The 20,387-nt window shown below is 47.5% G+C and overlaps 1 protein-coding gene across 1 annotated transcript in view; it reads left to right on the top strand.

The window, feature by feature from the left end:
• Positions 1-14,156: 14,156 nt before the first annotated feature.
• Positions 14,157-20,387, top strand: part of DAPP1 (dual adaptor of phosphotyrosine and 3-phosphoinositides 1) — a 54,681-nt gene continuing 48,450 nt past the window's right edge. The window contains exon 1 of the mRNA XM_062199140.1: positions 14,157-14,257. Within this exon, the coding sequence (XP_062055124.1) occupies positions 14,157-14,257 (101 nt within the window). The remainder of the gene's footprint in view (positions 14,258-20,387) is intronic.

Below are 20,387 nucleotides of genomic sequence, written 5' to 3'. Positions count from 1 at the left end.
TGACTAGCCTCAGGGCTAAGAAGGGGCTGCCAGCCCTCTGACCAAGAATGCCTAAGAGTAACTAGCAGTAAATAGCTAATTAGAATATATGCAAGAGTTTCAAACTCTCTGAAAGCAAAGTCAATGCCCATGCACTTCCACAATAGTCATGAAAGTGCCTATTGGTTGAAAGTTTTTAAAAGATTCAGCTCAGTGGAATTAATGCTTGTTAAGTGATGTGGCCTAGCATCAAGACAATTGTGTTGAACAAGTCAGGTAACAGCATTTGCTGCATCGAAGGCAATTTTTGGTAAAACATTCTTGAGCGATAAAAACAAAAGGATAAGGCAGATATGATACCGCAAATGTCAATTTCTGGTAAGTTCGTTCGCAGTGACACTTTGGCAGTGCATTGAGCCAGCTGACATTTTATAAAGATACTCTGCACCTGCAAAGGAGTTTCACAGCCCAGGATTCCAGAACAATTCTAAGTATGTGTGTGGGACAGTGTGTATGTGTGTGTGGGACAGTGTGTATGTGTGTGTGTGTTTGGTGTTTGCCTCTACTTAGAGCAGAAAACTTGCATAAGTTTACCATGTAGGAGACCATCTTAACTCCCCTCCAAAAAAAAAAAAAAAAAAAAACCACAGTTCTCAATATCTTTATCCAAAAAAGATTTCTGAATTTCTGTGTTATTACGTCACTTTATGGTTTGAGGAAGCTACAGAAGTCGCCAGAAAGGAAGTGTGCAGGAGAGCCACTACTACTTCCCTCGATGTTTGGGGCAGTTTCCACACAGCTTTGCAGGCCTTCTTGGGGCTGCTTTTCCACAAATGAGATGAAAGCTGTATAACAAAGAAGATATTTCAACAAAACTAAATTTTACCAACGGGTTTGGACTTCAAAGCAAATACTCTGATGATACAAACTTTCCGAGAAAAGAAAAACAAACAACAGCATTCTTTGTATTCTTTGTTAAAAAAAAAAAAATATATATATATATATACACACACATATACATATATCCAGATAGTCTTGGCTGCTTACCATGAATGGGAATGATGGTAGGTAACTGTAGCTTCCTGGGATACAAATTCCCATCACGCACGAGGGAGGAATGGACGGTACAGACCCTTCCTCGGGGCCTTGGACATGGTCTGAGTTCAGTCCTCCCTGCCCTGGGCCTCATCTGGCTCACTCCCAAGCCAGGGCCTCTTCTGCTGAGTCTTGTCCAAGTCTGACAAGTCCTCCAGGTCACACACATGGTGGAAAAATAGCATCTGCACATGTCGCTTCCCGTGCTCCCGAGGCTGCAAGGTGCTGATGACATGTAGTGTTGCGGATTGCCAGGGCGCACTCCGGTAATGAAGTATGTTCCAGGGCAAATGTCCAGGAACCCCTCCCTTCCCGAGATGGTCAGGCCGAGTCCCAGGGGTTGAACGACTTGTCTCCTGAAAACCCCTTACGGAGCAATGGCAGAGCCTGATTCAGAAGCGTGGGACCCCAAGGAAATGGGGTCACCTCGCAGGCAAGCTCAGGAAATGAAAATGTGGCCTCAGGCTCCATTGCAGGGGCGAACTTTCGTGTGGCTAAATATAGCAACCCAATCAGGACGACGGCCAAGGCTCAGGGTGCCAGCTCCACGGGGCTCGCATGAAAGCTCTCTGGGATCCCTCGTTGCCACAGGTGGGTCACACAGTTCCCTGAGCTTGTGTCTAAAAATACACATTTAATGAGTCTGGCTGCCAGTGCTGATTGTATTGTCACTTTAGAATTCAGGATGAAAAGAAGTAGGGAGGCGGAGGAAGAGGTGGTTATTCTGGGGAAATCAGAGATAAGTTTCACGAGTTGCTAGGGAGTGATTTTGAAAATTGATTTTCTTTCTTCTTCTCTTTTCAGACGTCTTAAAGAGACTTCTCCAGTGTTCTTTCTCATATCCGTCCTGTTTTGTGAAAACCTAGCATGGGTAATTGATGCTCTGTGATTCTTGGCTTCCCAGGTCTGGGGGTGAGGCGCCTGTGTCTGTGTCACCAGCAGCCATGGCTGTCTGTAGGCCTTCCGTGCAGGCGACCTGTGTCCAGAGTACGGGTGCAAAGGCTGCAAGCCCCCCTTTCCACTCAGCCGCGCGCCCTGATCTCTTTGGGTGACGCAAGGAGGATGCAGCCAGTGGCTCTGAAGGGCTGGGAAGTCAGTTGAACCTGAGTTCGAAGAGGCTTTCCCTCCTCAAGGCCATTTACACAGGCAAGATTCAAACGATGGCTTCTGCCCCAGAAATAATAACCAAACCCCCCTCATACGGGAGGCATAATGGGCTAAGCTGTTGCTTGTGAGCCGGCATCCCATATGAGTGCCCATTTGAGTCCTGGATGCTTGATTTCCTATCCACCTCCCTGCTAATGCTCCTGGGAAAGCAGCAGAGGAAGGCCCAAGTGCTTGGGCCCCTGCACACACGTGGGAGACCTGGAAAAATCTCCTGGCTTCTATCTGGTCTAGCCCTGGCCCATGCAGCCATTTGGGGAATAAACCAGCAAATGGAAATCTCTCTTTCTCTCTCATGTGCTCTCTCTCTCTCTCTCTCTCTCTCTCTCTGTAACTCTACCTTTCAAAAAAAAATAAGTCTTTTTAAAAATGTTTAAATAAAAAATAAACACTTGCAGGATAACAGGGTCTTAGATATAGAGCAGCATGGGTTTTGTAAATGGCAGTAATTTCATTGGATAACTCTATAAGAATGACTTAATTTTTTAAAGATTTTATTTATTTGAGAGGTAGTGTTACACAGAGAGGGAGAGACAGTGAGAAAGGTCTTCCATTCACTGGTTCACTCTCCAAATGGCTACAATGGCCGGAGCTGGGCCAAGAGCCAGGAGATTCTTCCAGGTCTCCCACCTAGAGGTGGGTACAGGGGCCCAAGCACTTGGGCCATCTTCTACTGCTTTCCCAGGCCATAAGCAGAGAGCTGGATCAGAAGAGAAGCAGCCGGGACTCAAACCGGTAGCCATATGGGATGCTGGCACTACCGGCAAAGGATTAACCTACTGTGCCACAGTGCCAGCCCCAAGAATGACTTATTTTATGACTACCGGAAGTAGAGAGAGGTGACTCTACTTTTAATTAGAATTTCAAATGTTCTCCTTTAAAAAGAACATTGTTAACTTAAAGGTCAGTGGGTTTTCTTCTGCACTGAGAGGTGAGCGAGTTAGGGTGGCATTGCATCCCTGGGACCTGGCCAGTGTTGGTGGTCTTCCATCGTCTCGAGCGTGTTTTCCCTTTCCTTAAAAGCAGAAGGTATATGCGTACCTCCACTCTCTGCATGGGGGAGGTAAAGCTGTCTTCCAACCTCTTAGCAGCCCCTGCTGGGACTGGCATTAAATAAATGACCAGGGAGAAAGCACACAAAACACCATCCTTGTATGTACCTGGGTGCCCTCATGAGCAAAGTGGAAGGACCAAAGGAGTGGTGAGAGCCAGAGGCTGAAGCACTGGGCTGGACCAAGAATTATCAATTAGGAGGATCTGACAAGACAAAGGGAGTAGAGGAGAGCAGCTGTCTGTAGAGAAGTCCCCGGGAAGAGAAGGCTCCTCTAGTGAGGATCGTTTGTGTGCATTTCTCCTGGCTCATCTCCCCTGTGTCTGGCGTTCAGAGCGCCTGCCTCCCTCCTGGTACGGGGCGGGCATCTTTCACACGGCAGGGGTTTAATCTCCTGCATTCAAGAAGGAAACGGGAGGTCAGAGCGCCCTGCTTGCATGGGCTGTTTAGCCCAAGATAATCAACACGGGGGGTGGTGTGCTCTAGGCCCCTTTGCCCCCTCCCCAAATCTAGCAGCTGTCTAGTGTTCAGTGAGCTGCTTCTTCACCAACTACCACGGCTGAGAATCGCTCCGTAGACACCACCCACTGGCTGAGTGTCCTGCCCACCAGAGCCCTCCGCAGAGCATAAAGGTCAAGGGGCAGGGCAGGCCCAGGAAGTGCCCCCTCCTCGCCTCGCTTCGGTTCACTCACTCTAGCTAAATTTCTGCTTGAACCCATCCCTCAATAACCAAATTTATTCTATTTGCTGCTAGTCTGTCCCATTGTTGTTACTGTTTTTGCTTCAACCCAAGCCTCTTCTGTTGTTGTTTTCTTCCTACCCACTCTTTCTTCCTTTTTTTTTTTTTTTTATTTGACAGATAGAGTTAGATAGTAAGAGACAGAGAGAAAGACCTTCCTTTTGTTGGTTCACCCCCCAAATGGCTGTTACCAATCCGAAGCCAGGAGCCAGGCACTTCCTCCTGGTGTCCCATGAGGTGCAGGGCCCAAGGACTTGGGCCATCCTCCACTGCCTTCCCGGGCCACAGCAGAGAGCTGGACTGGAAGAGGAGCAACCAGGACAGAATCCGGCGCCCCGACCGGGACTAGAACCTGGCGTCCATATGGGATTCCGGTGCCGCAGGCGGAGGATTAACTAAGTGAGACACAGTGCTGGCTCCCTCCTATCCACTCTTTCGGAAAAGGCTTTTGTGGGAGGCATTCAGGTTTCCGGAGGCTGGGCGGGCAGGCTGATGTGGCTTGGATTTCGTTGAAGTGCTTTGAAAATTCTATCTTCTTTGGAAGCTGCCCTGCAAAGCACTAAATAAAACAAGAGCTGGATGGGTTACCTGTCAGCCTGGTGGGCATACACGTACATGGCACTTCGGGGCTGGGGTTGGCTGCCACGGCTAATGCCACAACAGATAACCCCGGGACTGGAGGTTTGCTCTAATCTGTTGTCACACGGTATTGGTTGCTTGGAGGAGATATGGCTAAAGGCAGGTGGAGGCAATGCTGTTAAACCTGAGGTTGGCCGCCTCTTGGCACTGCTTGGGGGCAGAAGGAGACTCCAAGGTGATTCCCCTATGTTGCTCTCTGAAAACTGTCCAAGCCCTGCATTTTATAATGAGAAGGCCAAGTTTAGAATCTAAAACTTGAGCCACTTTAGAAGATGAGAGGCACTGTCCAGACAGAGAATTGCAACGAGGAGTCGGCCCACGGTCAAACACCCAGGATGGGGTAGCCTTGGAAGGAGGACTGATTGGCATGTCTGGTTCCTGGGCTAGTCCAATCAGGAGGAGACCAATTGTCTCATGAAGAGAATCCATTTGGGAGTCTCGGGATTGCTACTCCTCTCCCCTGCCACCCTGCCCACCCGGTGTGCCAGCGCCGCAAGGCGGAGGATTAGCCTGTTGAGCCACGGCACCGGCCACGGTTTCTTTTTTCTAAAAACCTTTTCTATTATTTGTAACTCTGCTTTCCTTCCTGTTTCCACCCCACTATCTAACATTCTGGGGAAAAAAATTCACTTTTGGGACCAGCATTTTGGAGTAGCAGGTAAAGCCACCGTCTGCAATGCTGGCATCCCATGTGAGCTCCAGTTCAAGTCTTGGTTGCTCTACTTCTGATCCATATCCCTGCTGATGGCCTTGGAAAGCAGCTGACAATGGCCCAAGTGCTTGGGCCCCAGCACCCATGTGGGAGACCCAAAAGAAGCTACGGGCTCCTGGCTTCGACCTGGCCCAGCCTCTGTCATTGTGGCTATTTGGGAAATGAACCAGTGGATGGAAGATCTCTTTCTCTTTCTCCCTCCCTCTCACTCTCTGTAACTCTGCCTTTCAAATAAATAAATAAATCTTTAAAAATAAATACCCACTGCTCGCAATACTGGCATCCCATATTTAAAAAAAAAAAGAACAAGAAAAAAATTCACTTTCTAATGATCTCCATTACGTAACGAAAGAAACCAAGAACAAGCAAAACTACATACATGTTAAGGAAGGGAAATTGCTCTTTACCACCACTAAAAATATTTTAAAAAACCAAAGGTCCCATATTTACATGATTAGCAAGAAAACTTCAGACTCCTCCATGGGCCAGGCAGGCAGTGTGACAAAAATTAAATTGCTTGGATCAGTGTTATGAAGCAACGGGTTAACATACCACCTGCAATACCTACATCCCATATGGGCTCTGGATTGAGTCCTGGCTGCTCCACTTTCAATCCAGCTCTCTGCTAATGTGCCTAGGAAAGCAGCAGAAGATGGCCCAACTGCTTGGGTCCCTGCACCTGTACAGGAAACCCAGAAGAAGCTGATGGCTCCTGGCTTAGTCTGGCCCACTCCCATTTGAGGAGTGAATCAACGGATGGAAGATCTCTCTCTTTCTTCTCCCTCCATCTCTTCCTTGGTAACTCTGCCTTTCAAATGAATAAAATAAATCTTAAAAGGAAAAATCTTTGAATTGTTCCCGGGGAGCTGTTCTCAGCTTCCATTGCACTTGTGCTGCTGAATTCTCAAGATGTTTTCATTGCTGCCAGCCCCCATTGGACAGGGTTCCACTTTGGCTGTTTTGTAGTTGTCTATGTTCCTTATTTTAAATGAAGAATGAGAACCCTTGAAAATTTGTATTTCTAAACGAGTCGAGGGGGAAAATACTTAAAATACATTGCATTTGTAGGAATAAAAAATATTTAGCTATAAAGTTGAAGCTTTAGTGTCAAAACACTTTCTGCTCATTCAAATCATTCAATGGAATGTCTTAAAGCCTTAAAGGGATAGGAGAATGGAATTAAGAATTGAGCCGTTTAAAACCTGATGAGACGAGCCATGAATTATAACTGAATAGTTTGGACAATAGTTTGGCTTTTAAGGTATTCTGTACAAATGTGGTGTTGGGTAACATCCCTGAAATTCAGCTACGTTAATAAAGAACGACACTTTTTATAGAGAGGAGAAAAGCAGCGGGTTAAACCAGATAAACAGAACCTCCCCCGCCCCCACTAATGTTGTCTGACTGCCACCTAGTGGCCACTTATCCTCACCACGGGGTCCTGCCTATGGACTTGGACAAGAGGAGGTGCTGAAAGCACCAGACTTCAGGGCTAATCCCCAAGCTAAATCACTGGGTGGCAGGACTAGAGTTATATTTTCTATCATATCAACTCTCATAGCTTCCAGGGCTATTTTAAGAAATATATACTTGTTGATGTGGCTTCAAAGAAAGTCACACCAGGACATGTAAGCCACAGGTTTTACTCTTCGGAAGCTTATTTTACACAGACTACCAAAAGGCAACCAGTACCTGAGGTTCAAGTTTCCGTTCATTCAATTCAAGTCCAGGAAAACAAAAATGGTGATAAGAAAAGAAGCACTAAGGTACTGATTTGTGTATCACTGGAATTGGTAAGGAAGGAAGCCCAATCCATTAAAGTGCTCCTCTCCAAGTGCCAAGACCCCTTGCATTCATTTCTTCCCACCTAGCCAATGTGGACACAAACACAGTGACCACTGGCTAAGCTGTTCCACTCCCTCACGTTGTAGGGAAGATTTCCAGATTGACCCAGTTTCCAAAGCTGAATCTTCCCTGGTGCACTCTGCAAGCTGAGAACCTCTGAAATACCCCAGCGGCCAGTTTGTCAAACAATTTTTGCTATTTGTCTATTGCCACCTATACAGCAATCTCAAGAAGAAGCTAGACCCAAGAAGACCAAGAGCGTCTGGGTACGGTCCCCAGGGTCCCCGCGCGTGTGACCTGACTCAGTGTCGTTTTGTTGAGCTGGCAGCTACATTTGCAAACTTCAATGCAAAAGCCAGCGTGTTCGACGTTCCATTTTAGCACAGGCTTCCACTAGTCAGAAATCAGTGCCAAGATGATTAAGCGTGACCTTTCCGTGCAGATGGTACCTCGCTCCGCCAGCGCAAACAGCACCTGTCACACTAACCCTCAGATGCAGATGTTTGCATATTTTTAAGACACGATGTCTTAAATTGGTAAAGTAAGTGCTGAAGTCAAGGCTTGGCAGAAGGGAGCAGAATTACTGCTCTGTGATCTATGGTTTCTGCAGCAGTCAGAGTTCTCCAGAGAAACAGAGCAAACGTGGAGAGGAGGGCGGGAGCGGGGAGGTGGGGGGAGAGAGACACAGAGAGGGAGATTTTTTTTTTAATCTTTTATTTAATGAATATAAATTTCCAAAGTACAGCTTATGGATTACAATGGCTCCCCCCCCCCCATAACTTCCCTCCCACCCACAACCCTCCCCTTTCCCGCTCCCTCTCCCCTTCCATTCACATCAAGATTCATTTTCAATTCTCTTTATATATAGAAGATCAGTTTAGTATATATAAAGATTTCAACAGTTTGTCCTCACATAGCAACACAAAGTGAAAAAATACTGTTGGAGTACTAGTTATAGCATTAAATAACAGTGTACAGCACATTAATGACAGAGATCCTACATGATATTTTTTTAAAAAATTGATTAATTTTCTATGTAATTTCCAATTTAACACCAAGTTTTTTTTTTTTTCATTTTCAATTATCTTTATATACAGGAGATTGATTCAGTATACACTAAGTAAAGATCTCATCAGTTTGCACCCACACAGAAACACAAAGTGTGAAAATACTGTTTCAGTACTAGCTATAGCATCACTTTACATTGGACAACACATTAAGGACAGATCCCACATGAGGAGTAAGTACACAGTGACTCCTGTTGTTGATTTAACAATTTGACACTCTTGTTCATGGCATCAGTAATCTCCCTAGGCTCTAGTCATGAGTTGCCGAGGCTATGGAAGCCTTTAGGGTTTGCCGACTTCAATCTTATTCCGACAGGGTCAGAGTCAAAGTGGAAGTTCAGAGAGGGAGATTTAAGATGAAGGACTGGCTGCACGATGATGGGGGCAGGCAAGCCCCAATTCTGTAGGATGGGCTGGCAGGCTGCAGACAGGAGAGCCAAGGTTTCAGGTCCAGTCCGTCCCATCTGAAGGCTGCCTGCCATAGAGTCGGAAGGAGCTGATGATACAAATGAAGCCCAAAGAAATCCCTGGAGAACTCTGTCACCCAGGGGAGGCTGGGCGCTTTGCTCTATTCAAGTATCAGCTGATATGATGAGGCCCGGTAACATTACAGAATGTACCCTAGTGCCTTCACTCAGGGTTCTCTAATTTTTTTTTAATTTTTTTTTTATTTTTTTTATTTTTTGACAGGCAGAGTGGACAGTGAGAGAGAGAGACAGAGAGAAAGGTCTTCCTTTGCCGTTGGTTCACCCTCCAATGGCCGCCGCGGTAGGCGTGCTGCGACCGGCGCAACGCGCTGATCCGATGGCAGGAGCCAGGTGCTTCTCCTGGTCTCCCATGGGGTGCAGGACCCAAGTACTTGGGCCATCCTCCACTGCACTCCCTGGCCACAGCAGAGAGCTGGCCTGGAAGAGGGGCAACCGGGACAGGATCGGTGCCCCGACCGGGACTAGAACCCGGTGTGCCGGCGCCGCAAGGCAGAGGATTAGCCTAGTGAGCCACGGCGCCGGCCGAGGGTTCTCTAATTTAACAGTGAATCTCACTCAAAACCATTCTCACAGAAACACCCAGAATAATGCTTAACCAAACCCTTGGAATATTTGACCAAATAATTCTGACGCTGGCCATGGCCCAGATGCTTCCCCGGAGCATTCAAAAGGAAACAGCCTTGCCAATATCTTTTAATTTAGATTTATTTATTTGAAAGGCAGAGTTACAGAGAGAAGGGGAGAGAGGTCTTCCACCTGCTGGCTCATTCCCCAAATGGACATGAGGCCAGAGCTGAGTCAGAGAGAAGCCAGGAGCTTCATCTGGGTCTCCCACATGAGTGTCAGGGGTGCGAGCACTCAGGACATCTCCCACTGCTTTCCCAAGCACATTGGCAGAGCGCTAGACAGGAGGCAGAGCAACTGGGAAACAAACCGGCGCTCCCATGGAATGCCTGCATTGCAGGTGGCAGCCTAACCCAGTGTGCCACAATGCCAGCCCCAGGATCGTGATCTTTAGACTCTGACCCCTGGAACTAAGAAATCAAATGTGTGTGGTTTTCAGCTATCTGATTTGAGGTGCATGGCTATAGTGTCAGGACGTGATATTTCAAAATATGCTTTCTTAGTGTGTTGAGTATCTTTAAGCTGGAGCCAAAGGGGCCTTTTATGCAAACAAGAGCTCTCTGTCCTGTCCCCCATGCATCTTTCTCCCCCGATAAAGACACAAAACCGAGAGAGGTCACTTTGTGGAATACCTCCCCTGAGAGTAGATCAAAAGACCCTCATTTGCCATGTGCCCTGCCCTTTACCCAGGGCACCCACAGACCTTGGAGAATCTGAACAAACAGGCCTTGCTGGGTCCCCGCAGTTGACCGTAGTTAGATCGGAGCCTCTTGTCCAATCAGTTTCCCCACAACTCCCCACTTCTGTCATCAGACTTTGCATGAAAGCAAGCCCTCTCTCCTGGGTGTTGGTTGGGGGCGGGGCTGGTCTTCCTTTCTGAAGACTCTCCTATCCCATAGAACTTTGGAAAGTAAATCGGTCATGCTCTTCGCTTGACCATGGCTGCCTGGGGCTGAGCAGGTAGATGGTTAGGAATCTGACAGCAGGTGGTAGTGACAGGATTCCATGTGTAGCAGGGAAGAGTAATCACCCAAACACACGATGGAAACCAAGCTGAGGCCAGCACACCTTATGGCCTAACTGGGTTAGCAAACGTAAAGGCAAGTCAGATGACTGCCCAGAGGAGTGACAGCAAAAGCAGCCAGGACAGGGGGCTGGTGAGAGGCAGCACAGGCACATGATCAGTCATGATCCACTTGGGCTCCAAGAGGGAAAACAGAGCTCGCTTCTCACCTCTGCCTGCCTCACTGGCATCTCCACTTGGCAATCTTGTATTTCTCAATGAGTAAAACTGACCTTTATGAAATATTTACTGAGTATCTGGGAGCTCACACCGTGGATCCACTTGACTGATTCTTCCAGGCTTTTGGATCAGGCAGGAAACTGTGTGTCTTCATCAACTATTATTAAAAAAAAAAAAAGTGCCATAGACTAGGGATCTTATAAATAATGGCATTTATCTCCCACAATTCCAGGGGCAGCAGGCACTACCAGGCATCAGCTCACTCCTGTTCTGATGAGAGAGGGGCCCTGTTCCAGCGGGCAGGCCACTGGCTTCTCACTGGGTCTTCATGCAGCGGAAGGAGGACCAGAAAGTGCTCTGGGCTGCTATTCACCAAGGCCGTAATCCCAGTCACTCCTAACCCACCCCTACAGAACCTCACCTCTGGCACAAGCACGTTGCTGGATGAAGATTTCAACACAGAATTTGGAAGGGACTCCAATGCTTCATTGCACCATTTTCAGGGGCTGTTTTGGGAAGTGTTTCTATCTTTTCTTCCCCTTTCTGCAGAAACTCCTTTTATTCCTTTGTTTTCAGCTTCTAGCTCATCCTCTGTTCTTTCTCTTGGATAGGAAGAGCAGGCATTGGAAAACTAAGTGAGCCTCACCTAACCCTGCGCTGTGGCGACCTTAACCCAGCTGAGCCCCAAGCCAAGGCTTCTCTCTCTGAGTAGATCCTCGGAGAGAGAAGAAGAGAGAGTAGATACTCTCTCTCCGAGTGGTACCTCCCCAGATGACGCTGAAGAAAAGGAGATGAGAGGTCAACAACAGTCAAATCCAGGCACTCAGGGGACCACCCCCGCTGCCGAGAGCTGGCCAGGTGAAAATCAGACTTTGTGACACTGAAGCTCTCTGCAGAGATAAATAAATCAGGAAAACATTGAAAAGAGTCTTCATCGCTATGGAGAAGTCATTTTTTCACAAGTTCTCCTTAGAAGAGTGCCAAGTGCATTCTTCTAATGAGGAAGCTCAATGTTGGACAAATTAGCTCTCCTCAAATTCTATTTATTGTTTTTGAGAAAAATGGATGATTAGAATTTAGTGGTCATTTCAGTAAAGGCCTATTACTTCTTGAAAAGTGAAATATATATACAGATTTACAGATTTATTCATTTGTTTGAAACAGTGAGAGAGAGAGAGATCTTTCACCAGCTGGTTCACTCCCCAAATGACCACAATGGCTAGGGCTGGGCCAGGTGCTTCATCCATCTGGGTCTCTCACGGGGAGTGGCAGGAGCCCAGTCACTTGGGCCATCTGCTGCTGCTTTTCCCAGGCATTCGCAGGGAGCTGGAATGGAAGGAGAGCATCTCGGACATGAACCAGTGCCCACATGGAATGTCAGTGTCTCAGGTAGTGGCTTTATCCACTGTGCCACAATACTGGCTCCGAAAAGTAAAATGTTTTTTAACAAAGAGTAAGATGCTCTAAATTGTAAAATGATCAGGACTATTGGTATCTATTTGTGATACCAGTTTGGAAAAATTCAGTGCTGGGAGTCAGTATCATTCAAAAGAGATTGTTGAAATAAATAGGAAGTGAATGACAAGATTTTTATAAATTATACTTTAGAAAGGTGTTTGGAAGTAAAATTGAGGTGTCTTTGATTAAAAAATTATAACATCTAGACAATTAAAAATTATAACATTGAGTCAATCTTAGGTAAAAACCAAATATTTTTGTGAGTGCCCAGCATTTTGTTGCAACCATATGGTAATGCTGCAAGCAGCTGGCACCATTACAACACTGACAGTGTAGTTAGTGGGGCAGGAGCGGGATGGACGAAAGGGATCCTGGGAAAAATGGAAGATGGGACAGGCAAATGAGAAGGGGAGGTAGGCAGGAAGGTCAAGAAAGAAGAGAGGGATTGACTTAATAGATTCGGCTGGTTCCCCCAATCAAATAAAAATAAATAAATAAATAAATAAATAAATAAATAAAGGAAAATTAGAAAAAGAAAAACCAGAATTTGTAAAATGAGAAGGAGACAGCTACTAAAACACTGAACAAAGGGCTACAGAAAGGGAACAGGAAGTCGAGCCCGAAAGCTGTTCTCCTATCTCAGCCGGTGCGCACTTTGCACCCCCCTGGCGTGCACTGGCCTCTCAGTACTAGTAGACCTTGCACCCTCTCTGAAAGACAAAAGAATTGTAACGGTTCACGAACAGCTCTGTGCGTGTTATCAGCGCTTAGTCTCTCCCGGGCTGTCTCTAGACACCCAGGAATTTCTCACTGACAACCAGAGTAATCGAGGGTCTCAGGAGTCGCGGGCAGCCAGAGGTTATGGGGAAGAATGTAGAGGACAGGACTATCTGGCCACCAAGCCGTCCCTCTGCACCCATCGGAACAGCGGCTCTGCAGCCTTGGTATCCCATAGAGCGATCCTCCTCAAACTTCACCACGCCCTGGGGGACCTGATATGCCGCGTGCTCACAGCTCTTGATGATGCCACTGCTGCCAGCCACAGACCCCACTGGGAAAAGCAAGTTAGGGAGCACCAAGGTGAACCCACAAGGGAGCAGCAGGCGAGAGCCCAGAAGCCCGTTCTTTCCTGCAGGTCCACGCAGAGAGAAGACAGGATGTGACAAGCACTCTCGATGCGTTGGCGACTGCTCTTTGTCCCACTTCCCAAGGATTGAGTCAGTGTAGCTTCCCCTCAGGACTTCCAGGCAGGTGGAATTTTCCTCTTACACGTGACACTGAATACCAAGCTACACCAGGTATAAGGAAGCCCGGTGAGTTCTCCAGTGCCCCATTAGATGACACCAGCGTGGTCCTCTACAACACTTTCCTACCTTATTCCCGCATAACCCTTCTTCCAGGGGAAAAAATAATTGTCAACCTGAGCATCGGAGCTATATCAGAAAGCTTGAGTAATCCGGCAGATATATTGAGAAAGTTCTTCCCGACCCCCCACCCCCCCCCGCCAAAAAAACAAAACAAAACAAACAAACAAAAAAAAAACTTTAAGGTCAGATTAGCGGCTTGGCTCTGATTTCTTTATCCACTCTAAAAATGTCCCAGATGCAGACACTTCCGCCATGCTCCTTGTGTGTAAAACAAGAAGGTGGGGTGAATGAGTGCATACTCCTTCTTCCCCAAGTCAGAGCCTAATAGCTTCAGGGAGAAGCCAAGATTTGGCCTCATATGAAGAGTCTGAACCAATAGTCTAGCACCACATGGGGTGTCTTCCTTTTATTTCCTTTAACTGAAACCGCTCATTGCAGGACGCAGTGTGGGTGTTCTGAGGTAGCTACCCAAGTTTGCATACTTCCTGACTGACAGGCACTCCTGCCAGTGCCTCAGGGCCAGGGTGTGAGTGGTAGTGGGAGGAGTAACCAAGTTTCACTTCCTTGCTGGCTGCAGGCTCACAGCCACCACAGACTCCTCTCATTGAGGAGCGCGAGGAGCAGCCAGCCCAGCTCACCTCTTCCCACAGCACCTGGCCGGGACTCAGCGGACTGGAGGGCGCGGATGGGCAGAGCAGAACTTCTAGAAGGGAAGATGGGCACCCAGGATCCCTCTGATCCGTGGAGCAGACCAGACGAAGACGTTGAGCTGCTCCAGGACTTGGGGTGAGTAAGAGAACAGATCCTCTTTTCAAAGCACTTCTTGGGTGAACTCAAATGCTCATGTTGATGGATGATTGATTCTCCGCAAGCACCTTTCTCTCTATCTCCCCAGTCTTCCCTCCTTGTCACTTGATTCATTTGTATCTGCTAACTTTCCCCCTCTGGGGAATGAATTCCATTGTAAAAGCATAGATTATCTTTCCAGAAAGCAGGTAGATCGGAAGATGGGACAAAAGCCAAGTGTCGGACATTCTTTGAGAAAAGGGACAGAATTGGGATGGATGAGAGGAGGTTGCTTGGCTGTCCACTGGTTCAGGAATAAATGCGCTATTCGAGAGCTTTGATCACTGTCCTAATGACAGTAACAGATGGTGGCGAGATAAACAGCCCACCCAACTGTGAGCGAGAGGGACTTTTTCAAAAGAAGAAATGAGGAAGTTTCTGTAGCAATCTTGCTTGGGTTTGTTGCTCCCGACACTGCATATGTGAGCTCTTACATGCATGCAGTGGAGCCTTTCAAATACCAACAATCCAGAAAGAAGATGAAATTTCTGCTTCCAACAGATGAGTTTCCGTGGGTGGAGTCTTCAGTTTAAGAAGGGACGCAGGTGGCAAAGTTCATCCGGACATTTAGTGAAAGGGGCAAGTATTGCACGTGAGAGGCACAGGAGATTTCCTATGGATTTGAACCTTCACCGAAAGCACTGGGAATGCGCTCAGACAGGTTTTGACACCTGTGCTTCGGGAGAAGGGCCACCTGTGCCTTCTGTCTGCTTAAACTGCTCCAAGTCTTCACAGCAACCCCATGACAAAGCAACTGTTGACAGTTCCAACTTACGAAGGACAAAACAAGCACCAGACAGGTTTGAACAACTTGCTCACAGGTCGTACATCCATTAAATGTCCAAGCTGGGATTCCAACTCTATGTTCTTCATCAAAGAACAATGGAAAGAGATAAAATCTGTGTGTTCAGACTGAAGGGCTTGTATCCTCTGATGTTGTATCCCTGTGGAAGGTCTCAATAATTCCTGTCTATAGATTATACAATTGAGGCCTCAGCATTGCACTCACCCTTCATATTGTCCATCAGATACAACAGCTAGAAGTTTCAGTAAGGGAAGTTCCACTTATTGGGAAGTCAGAATTCCAGGATTTCTCTGTCCTTTCAGAGAGAGGAACAAGAGGCAAAAGACCCCCTCCACAAGCACTCAGAAGAGATGTCAAAGCATCCAAGCACTAAAGCTGGACGCTGAGCTTTCATGGACTCAGTAAGCTATAATGCCTTCTGTGTCTCCTTATCTGGAATGCCAGCCCGCTATAGTCAGAAACCCTCAGGAAGGAAAGAGACAAAGGGAACAGCAGTTCTGGTTCTTTAAGGAAATGGACAGTCCTTGAACCTAGACTCTATGGTTGAGCACCACTGGCACACACTTAGATGACAAAGACATGTCTGTGCTGCACCAGGTGCAGGGAAGCCTCTACAGGTAAACCTCACAGGGGAAACAGAATTGTGTCTTCTCTCACAAGGAATAGACATTCAACATGAAACACCGCGCTATGTCCTGACATCTCAATTTCAGAAGGCCTGGAAATGTATTACGTGTGTGAGGATGAGTTCCATGGCAAAAGGCAGCCTACAGTTACTGGGGGAAAGTGTTCTATAGGACCGACTCCCAAATTTGGCTATGCATTAGAACAGCCCAAGGAATTTTAAAATTCCTGTTGCTGAGGTCACATATCAGATGAATGGTTGCAGGATCTCTGAAGGTGAGCATTTTCTTTTTTTATAATATGATTTTTTTTTATTTGGAAGTCAGAGTTAGAGAGAAGGGGCGATAGAGAGACCTTCCCTCCTCTGGTTCACTCCCCAAATGGCCGCAACTGCACCAATCCTAAGCCAGGAGCCAGGTGCTTCTTCCTGGTCTTCCCACGAGGGTGCAGGGGCCCAAGCACTTGGGCCATCTTCCACTGCTTTCCCAGGCCATAGCAGAGAGCTGGATAGGAAGAGAAGCAGCCAGGACTAGAATCGGTGCCCATATGGGATGCTGGTGATGTAGGCAGAGGGTTAACCTACTGCGCCACAGCGCCGGCCCCAGAATTCATCCATCTTAAGTGTAGAATTCAATAATCTTTAGGAACTTTAGGAGTTACTAATCAGTTCATTCCATTCCAAAAGTACCCCGAGAGCCTGGTGTATTTAAACATATTACTCCATGGTATGTTGGAAAATCAGAGGAGTAGAGGTGGGGAGTGAAGGAATACTGATGTCTCAAATGTGCCTGTTTCCCTGGTATAAACGCTTGCATGCTGCCAAGGCTCTAGCCATCAGCTTGCAAAGCTGAATATTCAATATCAGTCTGAGGCAGTAGCTGCCCCACCAGCACATCCCTGAGATGCTCTGTATACCTGATACTTTGTGGGACCTTGACAATGACTTGAAGCCTCTGGCAGAATTCCACATATAAATGACACTTGCTCTTTGGCCCTTTAATGCACTGGTGAGGTGTGATCAGTTTCAAGCCTTCTGATCGATTCCATTTTTTAAAAGCTTCATAAAAATCACAGCGATTTAATGCAAGGGACAGACAAAAGGTGGCTGGTTTTAGTGACTTAATTCTTAAGTTATTTTTAATAGGTCATTGGAGGTAAAGTCTTATTCCTGCATTTTTGGTAGCAATGAAGAGATAGTCTTTCGTGGTTACATGGGGGCGATATCCTAAGTCTTTGTTCTTGGTGCCTGTTTTTCTTAGGCTCTGCCAGCTGAACCCTGAGCCACAACAGAGCCCTCATTCGCTTTTCTAGGACAAATGTTATCCACTTGCTCAAGCACAGCTTTACGATTTCCTAAAGTCTCTAAATCAAGCAATTCAGCTGCGTTCCCATGCCTCATTTATACAGCGTCAGTCTCAAGACGTTTATTTTCTTTCGTCCTAAAAGCGTCCATGTGTCCAAAAGCAAAGGAGAAGTAAAGCCATCTGAAACGCTGGCTCAATTTCATTTATACCCTGGCTGTGCAGGGTCAGACGGCGGAGGTAGGGAGTAGGGAACGAGGTGGCCGCTCTCCAAACCTACAGAGGGGACTTCGCGGGGCCCCTGGAAGAGCCTCGGGCAGGTGCTGGGGGAGCCACAGAGGAGCGCCCCGGGCCTCTGCCGGCAGTCGCCCGGTGGCCCAGCTTCTCCGCTCCTGGGATCTTCCTTCTCAGATCCCACCCCGCCCGGCAGCGCCTGTCCCCGCAGCGGGCGCAGGTGGGCGCTCCTCACCCAGCGGCTTTGCGGGGTACTCTTCTATGGCAGGCTATGGCCCAGGCTTGGAGCAGCGTGTGTCAGGGAGGAGGGCAGCGACGGCTCCGTAATGCTGGAGCCTGCAGGACAAGAGCGTGGAGGCGGGAGAGAGCAGTCAGGAGAGCTGGCTAGGGTTTCCTGCTGGGCCTGGCACAGACGGGGCAGGATTGAAGAAATGTGTGCTTCAAAGACAGATTCTCTGAGGAAAGGATGTTGATGAGTGCCCGGTGAGCTTCAGGGATGGCTGCAGGTGCACAGCTAGCCTGGCCCCGCCAGGGAGCAGACACAAGGTGTCCGGGGAGGGGGCTGAGCGCCTGGGCTCTGAGACTTGGCTGGGCCGCTCTCGTAGTCCAGGATCCCACCGGGCAGAAATCGATGAGAAAGGCTGCCATCATGTTATTTTCTAAGAATCCCTTGAGTTTTCACTACCGCGAAAAGCCCTCCTCGCTGTAGCTCAGGTATTGGCGCGGTGCCTTAGCCTCAGACCAAGAAGCTGGCCAGGCCTTTCCGAGAAGCGAATACAACATATAAGGGACACACTAAGGCTGCCTCAAAGATTATCCAATTGCTGTAAAACACAGGTCCATATCTACAGACACATTCTTTTTATAAGAGCATACTATTTATTTTTCCTTTGGAAGGCACAGAGACAGAGAAACAAAGATATTTCACTTGCTGGTTCATTCCCCAAATGCCTGCAACAGCCAGAGCTGGACCGGGCCAAAACTAGGAGCCCAGGACTCCATCTGGGTCTCCTTGGGTGGATAGCAGAGACCCAAGTACTTGAGCCACCATCTGCTGCCTCCCAGGGTGTGCATTAGCAGGAAGCTGGATTGGAAGTGGAGCCTGGACTTGAACCAGGCCCTCTGATACAAGTCCTGGGCATCCGAAGTGTCATCCTAACCACTGTGCCAATGCTCCTGCCTCTGCCCAGTAATCTGCATGTGAAAAGAAAGTTACAGTAGGTAAGTAGCCACAGACTTCAAATGAAGAGCAGATGGTCATTATCCTCAGCTTTGCAGGCCTTATAATCTCTGTCACAGCTCCCCCCTCTGCCACTGCTGTGCAAAACCCGCCAGGGAACACAGAAGCCAATGAGCGAGAAGATGTTCCAAGAAACTGTCATCCATGAACACTGCGACGTGAGCCTCATTTGATTTTCATGAATCACAACATAGTCATCTTCTTCCCAACCATTTCAAAATGCGCAGAGGCTGCTGGCTCTCAGTCTATGCTATACTAAGCAGGTGGCTGGCAGGAACTGGCCCTCAGCTGGTAGTTTGCTGACCCAGCGAATAAATGGGAAGAAACACACAGGTCCCTGTTGCGAGGCACACGTCTTGCTTACCCCAGCTCTGACCTTCAAAAGACGAGAAAAAATTCCAACTTTGGCTCTGAGGACCCACATGTGGAGGAACCAGGTGGCCTCCAGTCCCAGAGTGTCTAGGCTTAGTTCTCTATCAGGTTGTTTCCCCGCTGTGATAGGCATTGTTTACCGACCACCTACTATGTGCCAACACTATGCATTCACATGCATTGTGTCCATTTGCCATCACAGTATCACTCTCATAGATGCAGCCAGTGACCTCATTGAAGATAAATGCTCTGCCCAGGCTGGAGCCCTGGCAGGTAGGGGAACAGAGGAACATAGCTGGGTGCTCACCCGAGACACCCACGGTGCAGTGCTGCTTTGCAGGTCAAAGCTATGCAGTCAAATAACAACAGCTGGTGCTGATTGGATGCTTGCCTTGCGCCAGGCACTATTTTAAGCCCTTTACATGTGTAAATCTACTTAATTCACACAACTCTGAGAAGCAGGTACTGTTACTAACACATCCCCATTTACAACCGAGAAAATAGAGGGCCAGAGCTTCTCCAACACGCCCAGAGTTACAGGCCAGAAGGCCTTCAAGTCCAAACTTTTGGTCCGGGGCCCACATCCCTGGCTACTAATGCAAGTTGCTAATTTTCATGAAACTTCTCTCTTAGTATATGAATACAACATATTAGTGCTGAACTCAGAGAAGCAAAGAAGGTTCTGTGATGACTACAACCAACAAAGTTCGTTGAAGAAGACATTATTCTCTCTATTCTTCACATAGTAGACATGCACACAAAGCCAAGTCAATACCCTAAATAATCAGTGTCATATTGAATGTTGCGTACATTCCACTTTCAGGAGTAGAAGAATTGAATAGACTAAGAAAGTACACTACAGCCCATAAGGTAAATAAAGTACAATAAAGGGAGTTTTAATGAGACCTGTTTGCACAGCTGTGACATCGACCACAGCAATAGGCTCGCTTCTCTTTCTGTGCAATTTTGTCATCTTGGATTCTAAAAAAGGAAGGTGATCCTTTGGCGGCCAAACCGTGTTGTAACTAGCACACGGCACCATCTCTCCTTAACTCATTCAGTCCCAACGGTTCCATCTCTGCCTCTCATGGACTCGACCCTCAACTTCAGCCTTGTTCAGTGAGAAGCTCCCCTTTCCTCTTGTAGCTCTGCTGTCATAACGAGACTTTTCGAGTACTTTTTAAAGCCTGGGTTAGTTTCTGGATCCTACCAGCTCCCCTAGGGGAGAAACACTATTCTGAGCCCATTCACTTCTGGCTCTGACCCGAATGTGGACCTGCCTGAAACCAACTGCAGCCCAGCTACATGGGCTCCCTCGCTTCTCTGTGGTCCTCACCCTCACTCCCTGCCCCCTGGCACCGGCTCCCAAAATCTGTGGTTAGATTGTGTCTGTTTGAAAATGCTTATAACTTTAAAAAGCGTAAGAACAATAACGATATGTTTGGATAATAGTTTGAGTTATGTAGGAGAATGTTACCTTGTGGAGATACATGT

Source organism: Lepus europaeus, chromosome 8, assembly GCF_033115175.1.
Source record: "Lepus europaeus isolate LE1 chromosome 8, mLepTim1.pri, whole genome shotgun sequence".
Classification (NCBI taxonomy): domain Eukaryota; kingdom Metazoa; phylum Chordata; class Mammalia; order Lagomorpha; family Leporidae; genus Lepus; species Lepus europaeus.
Note: the sequence above shows the minus strand (reverse complement) of the source record. Positions and strands in the feature narration are given on the sequence as shown.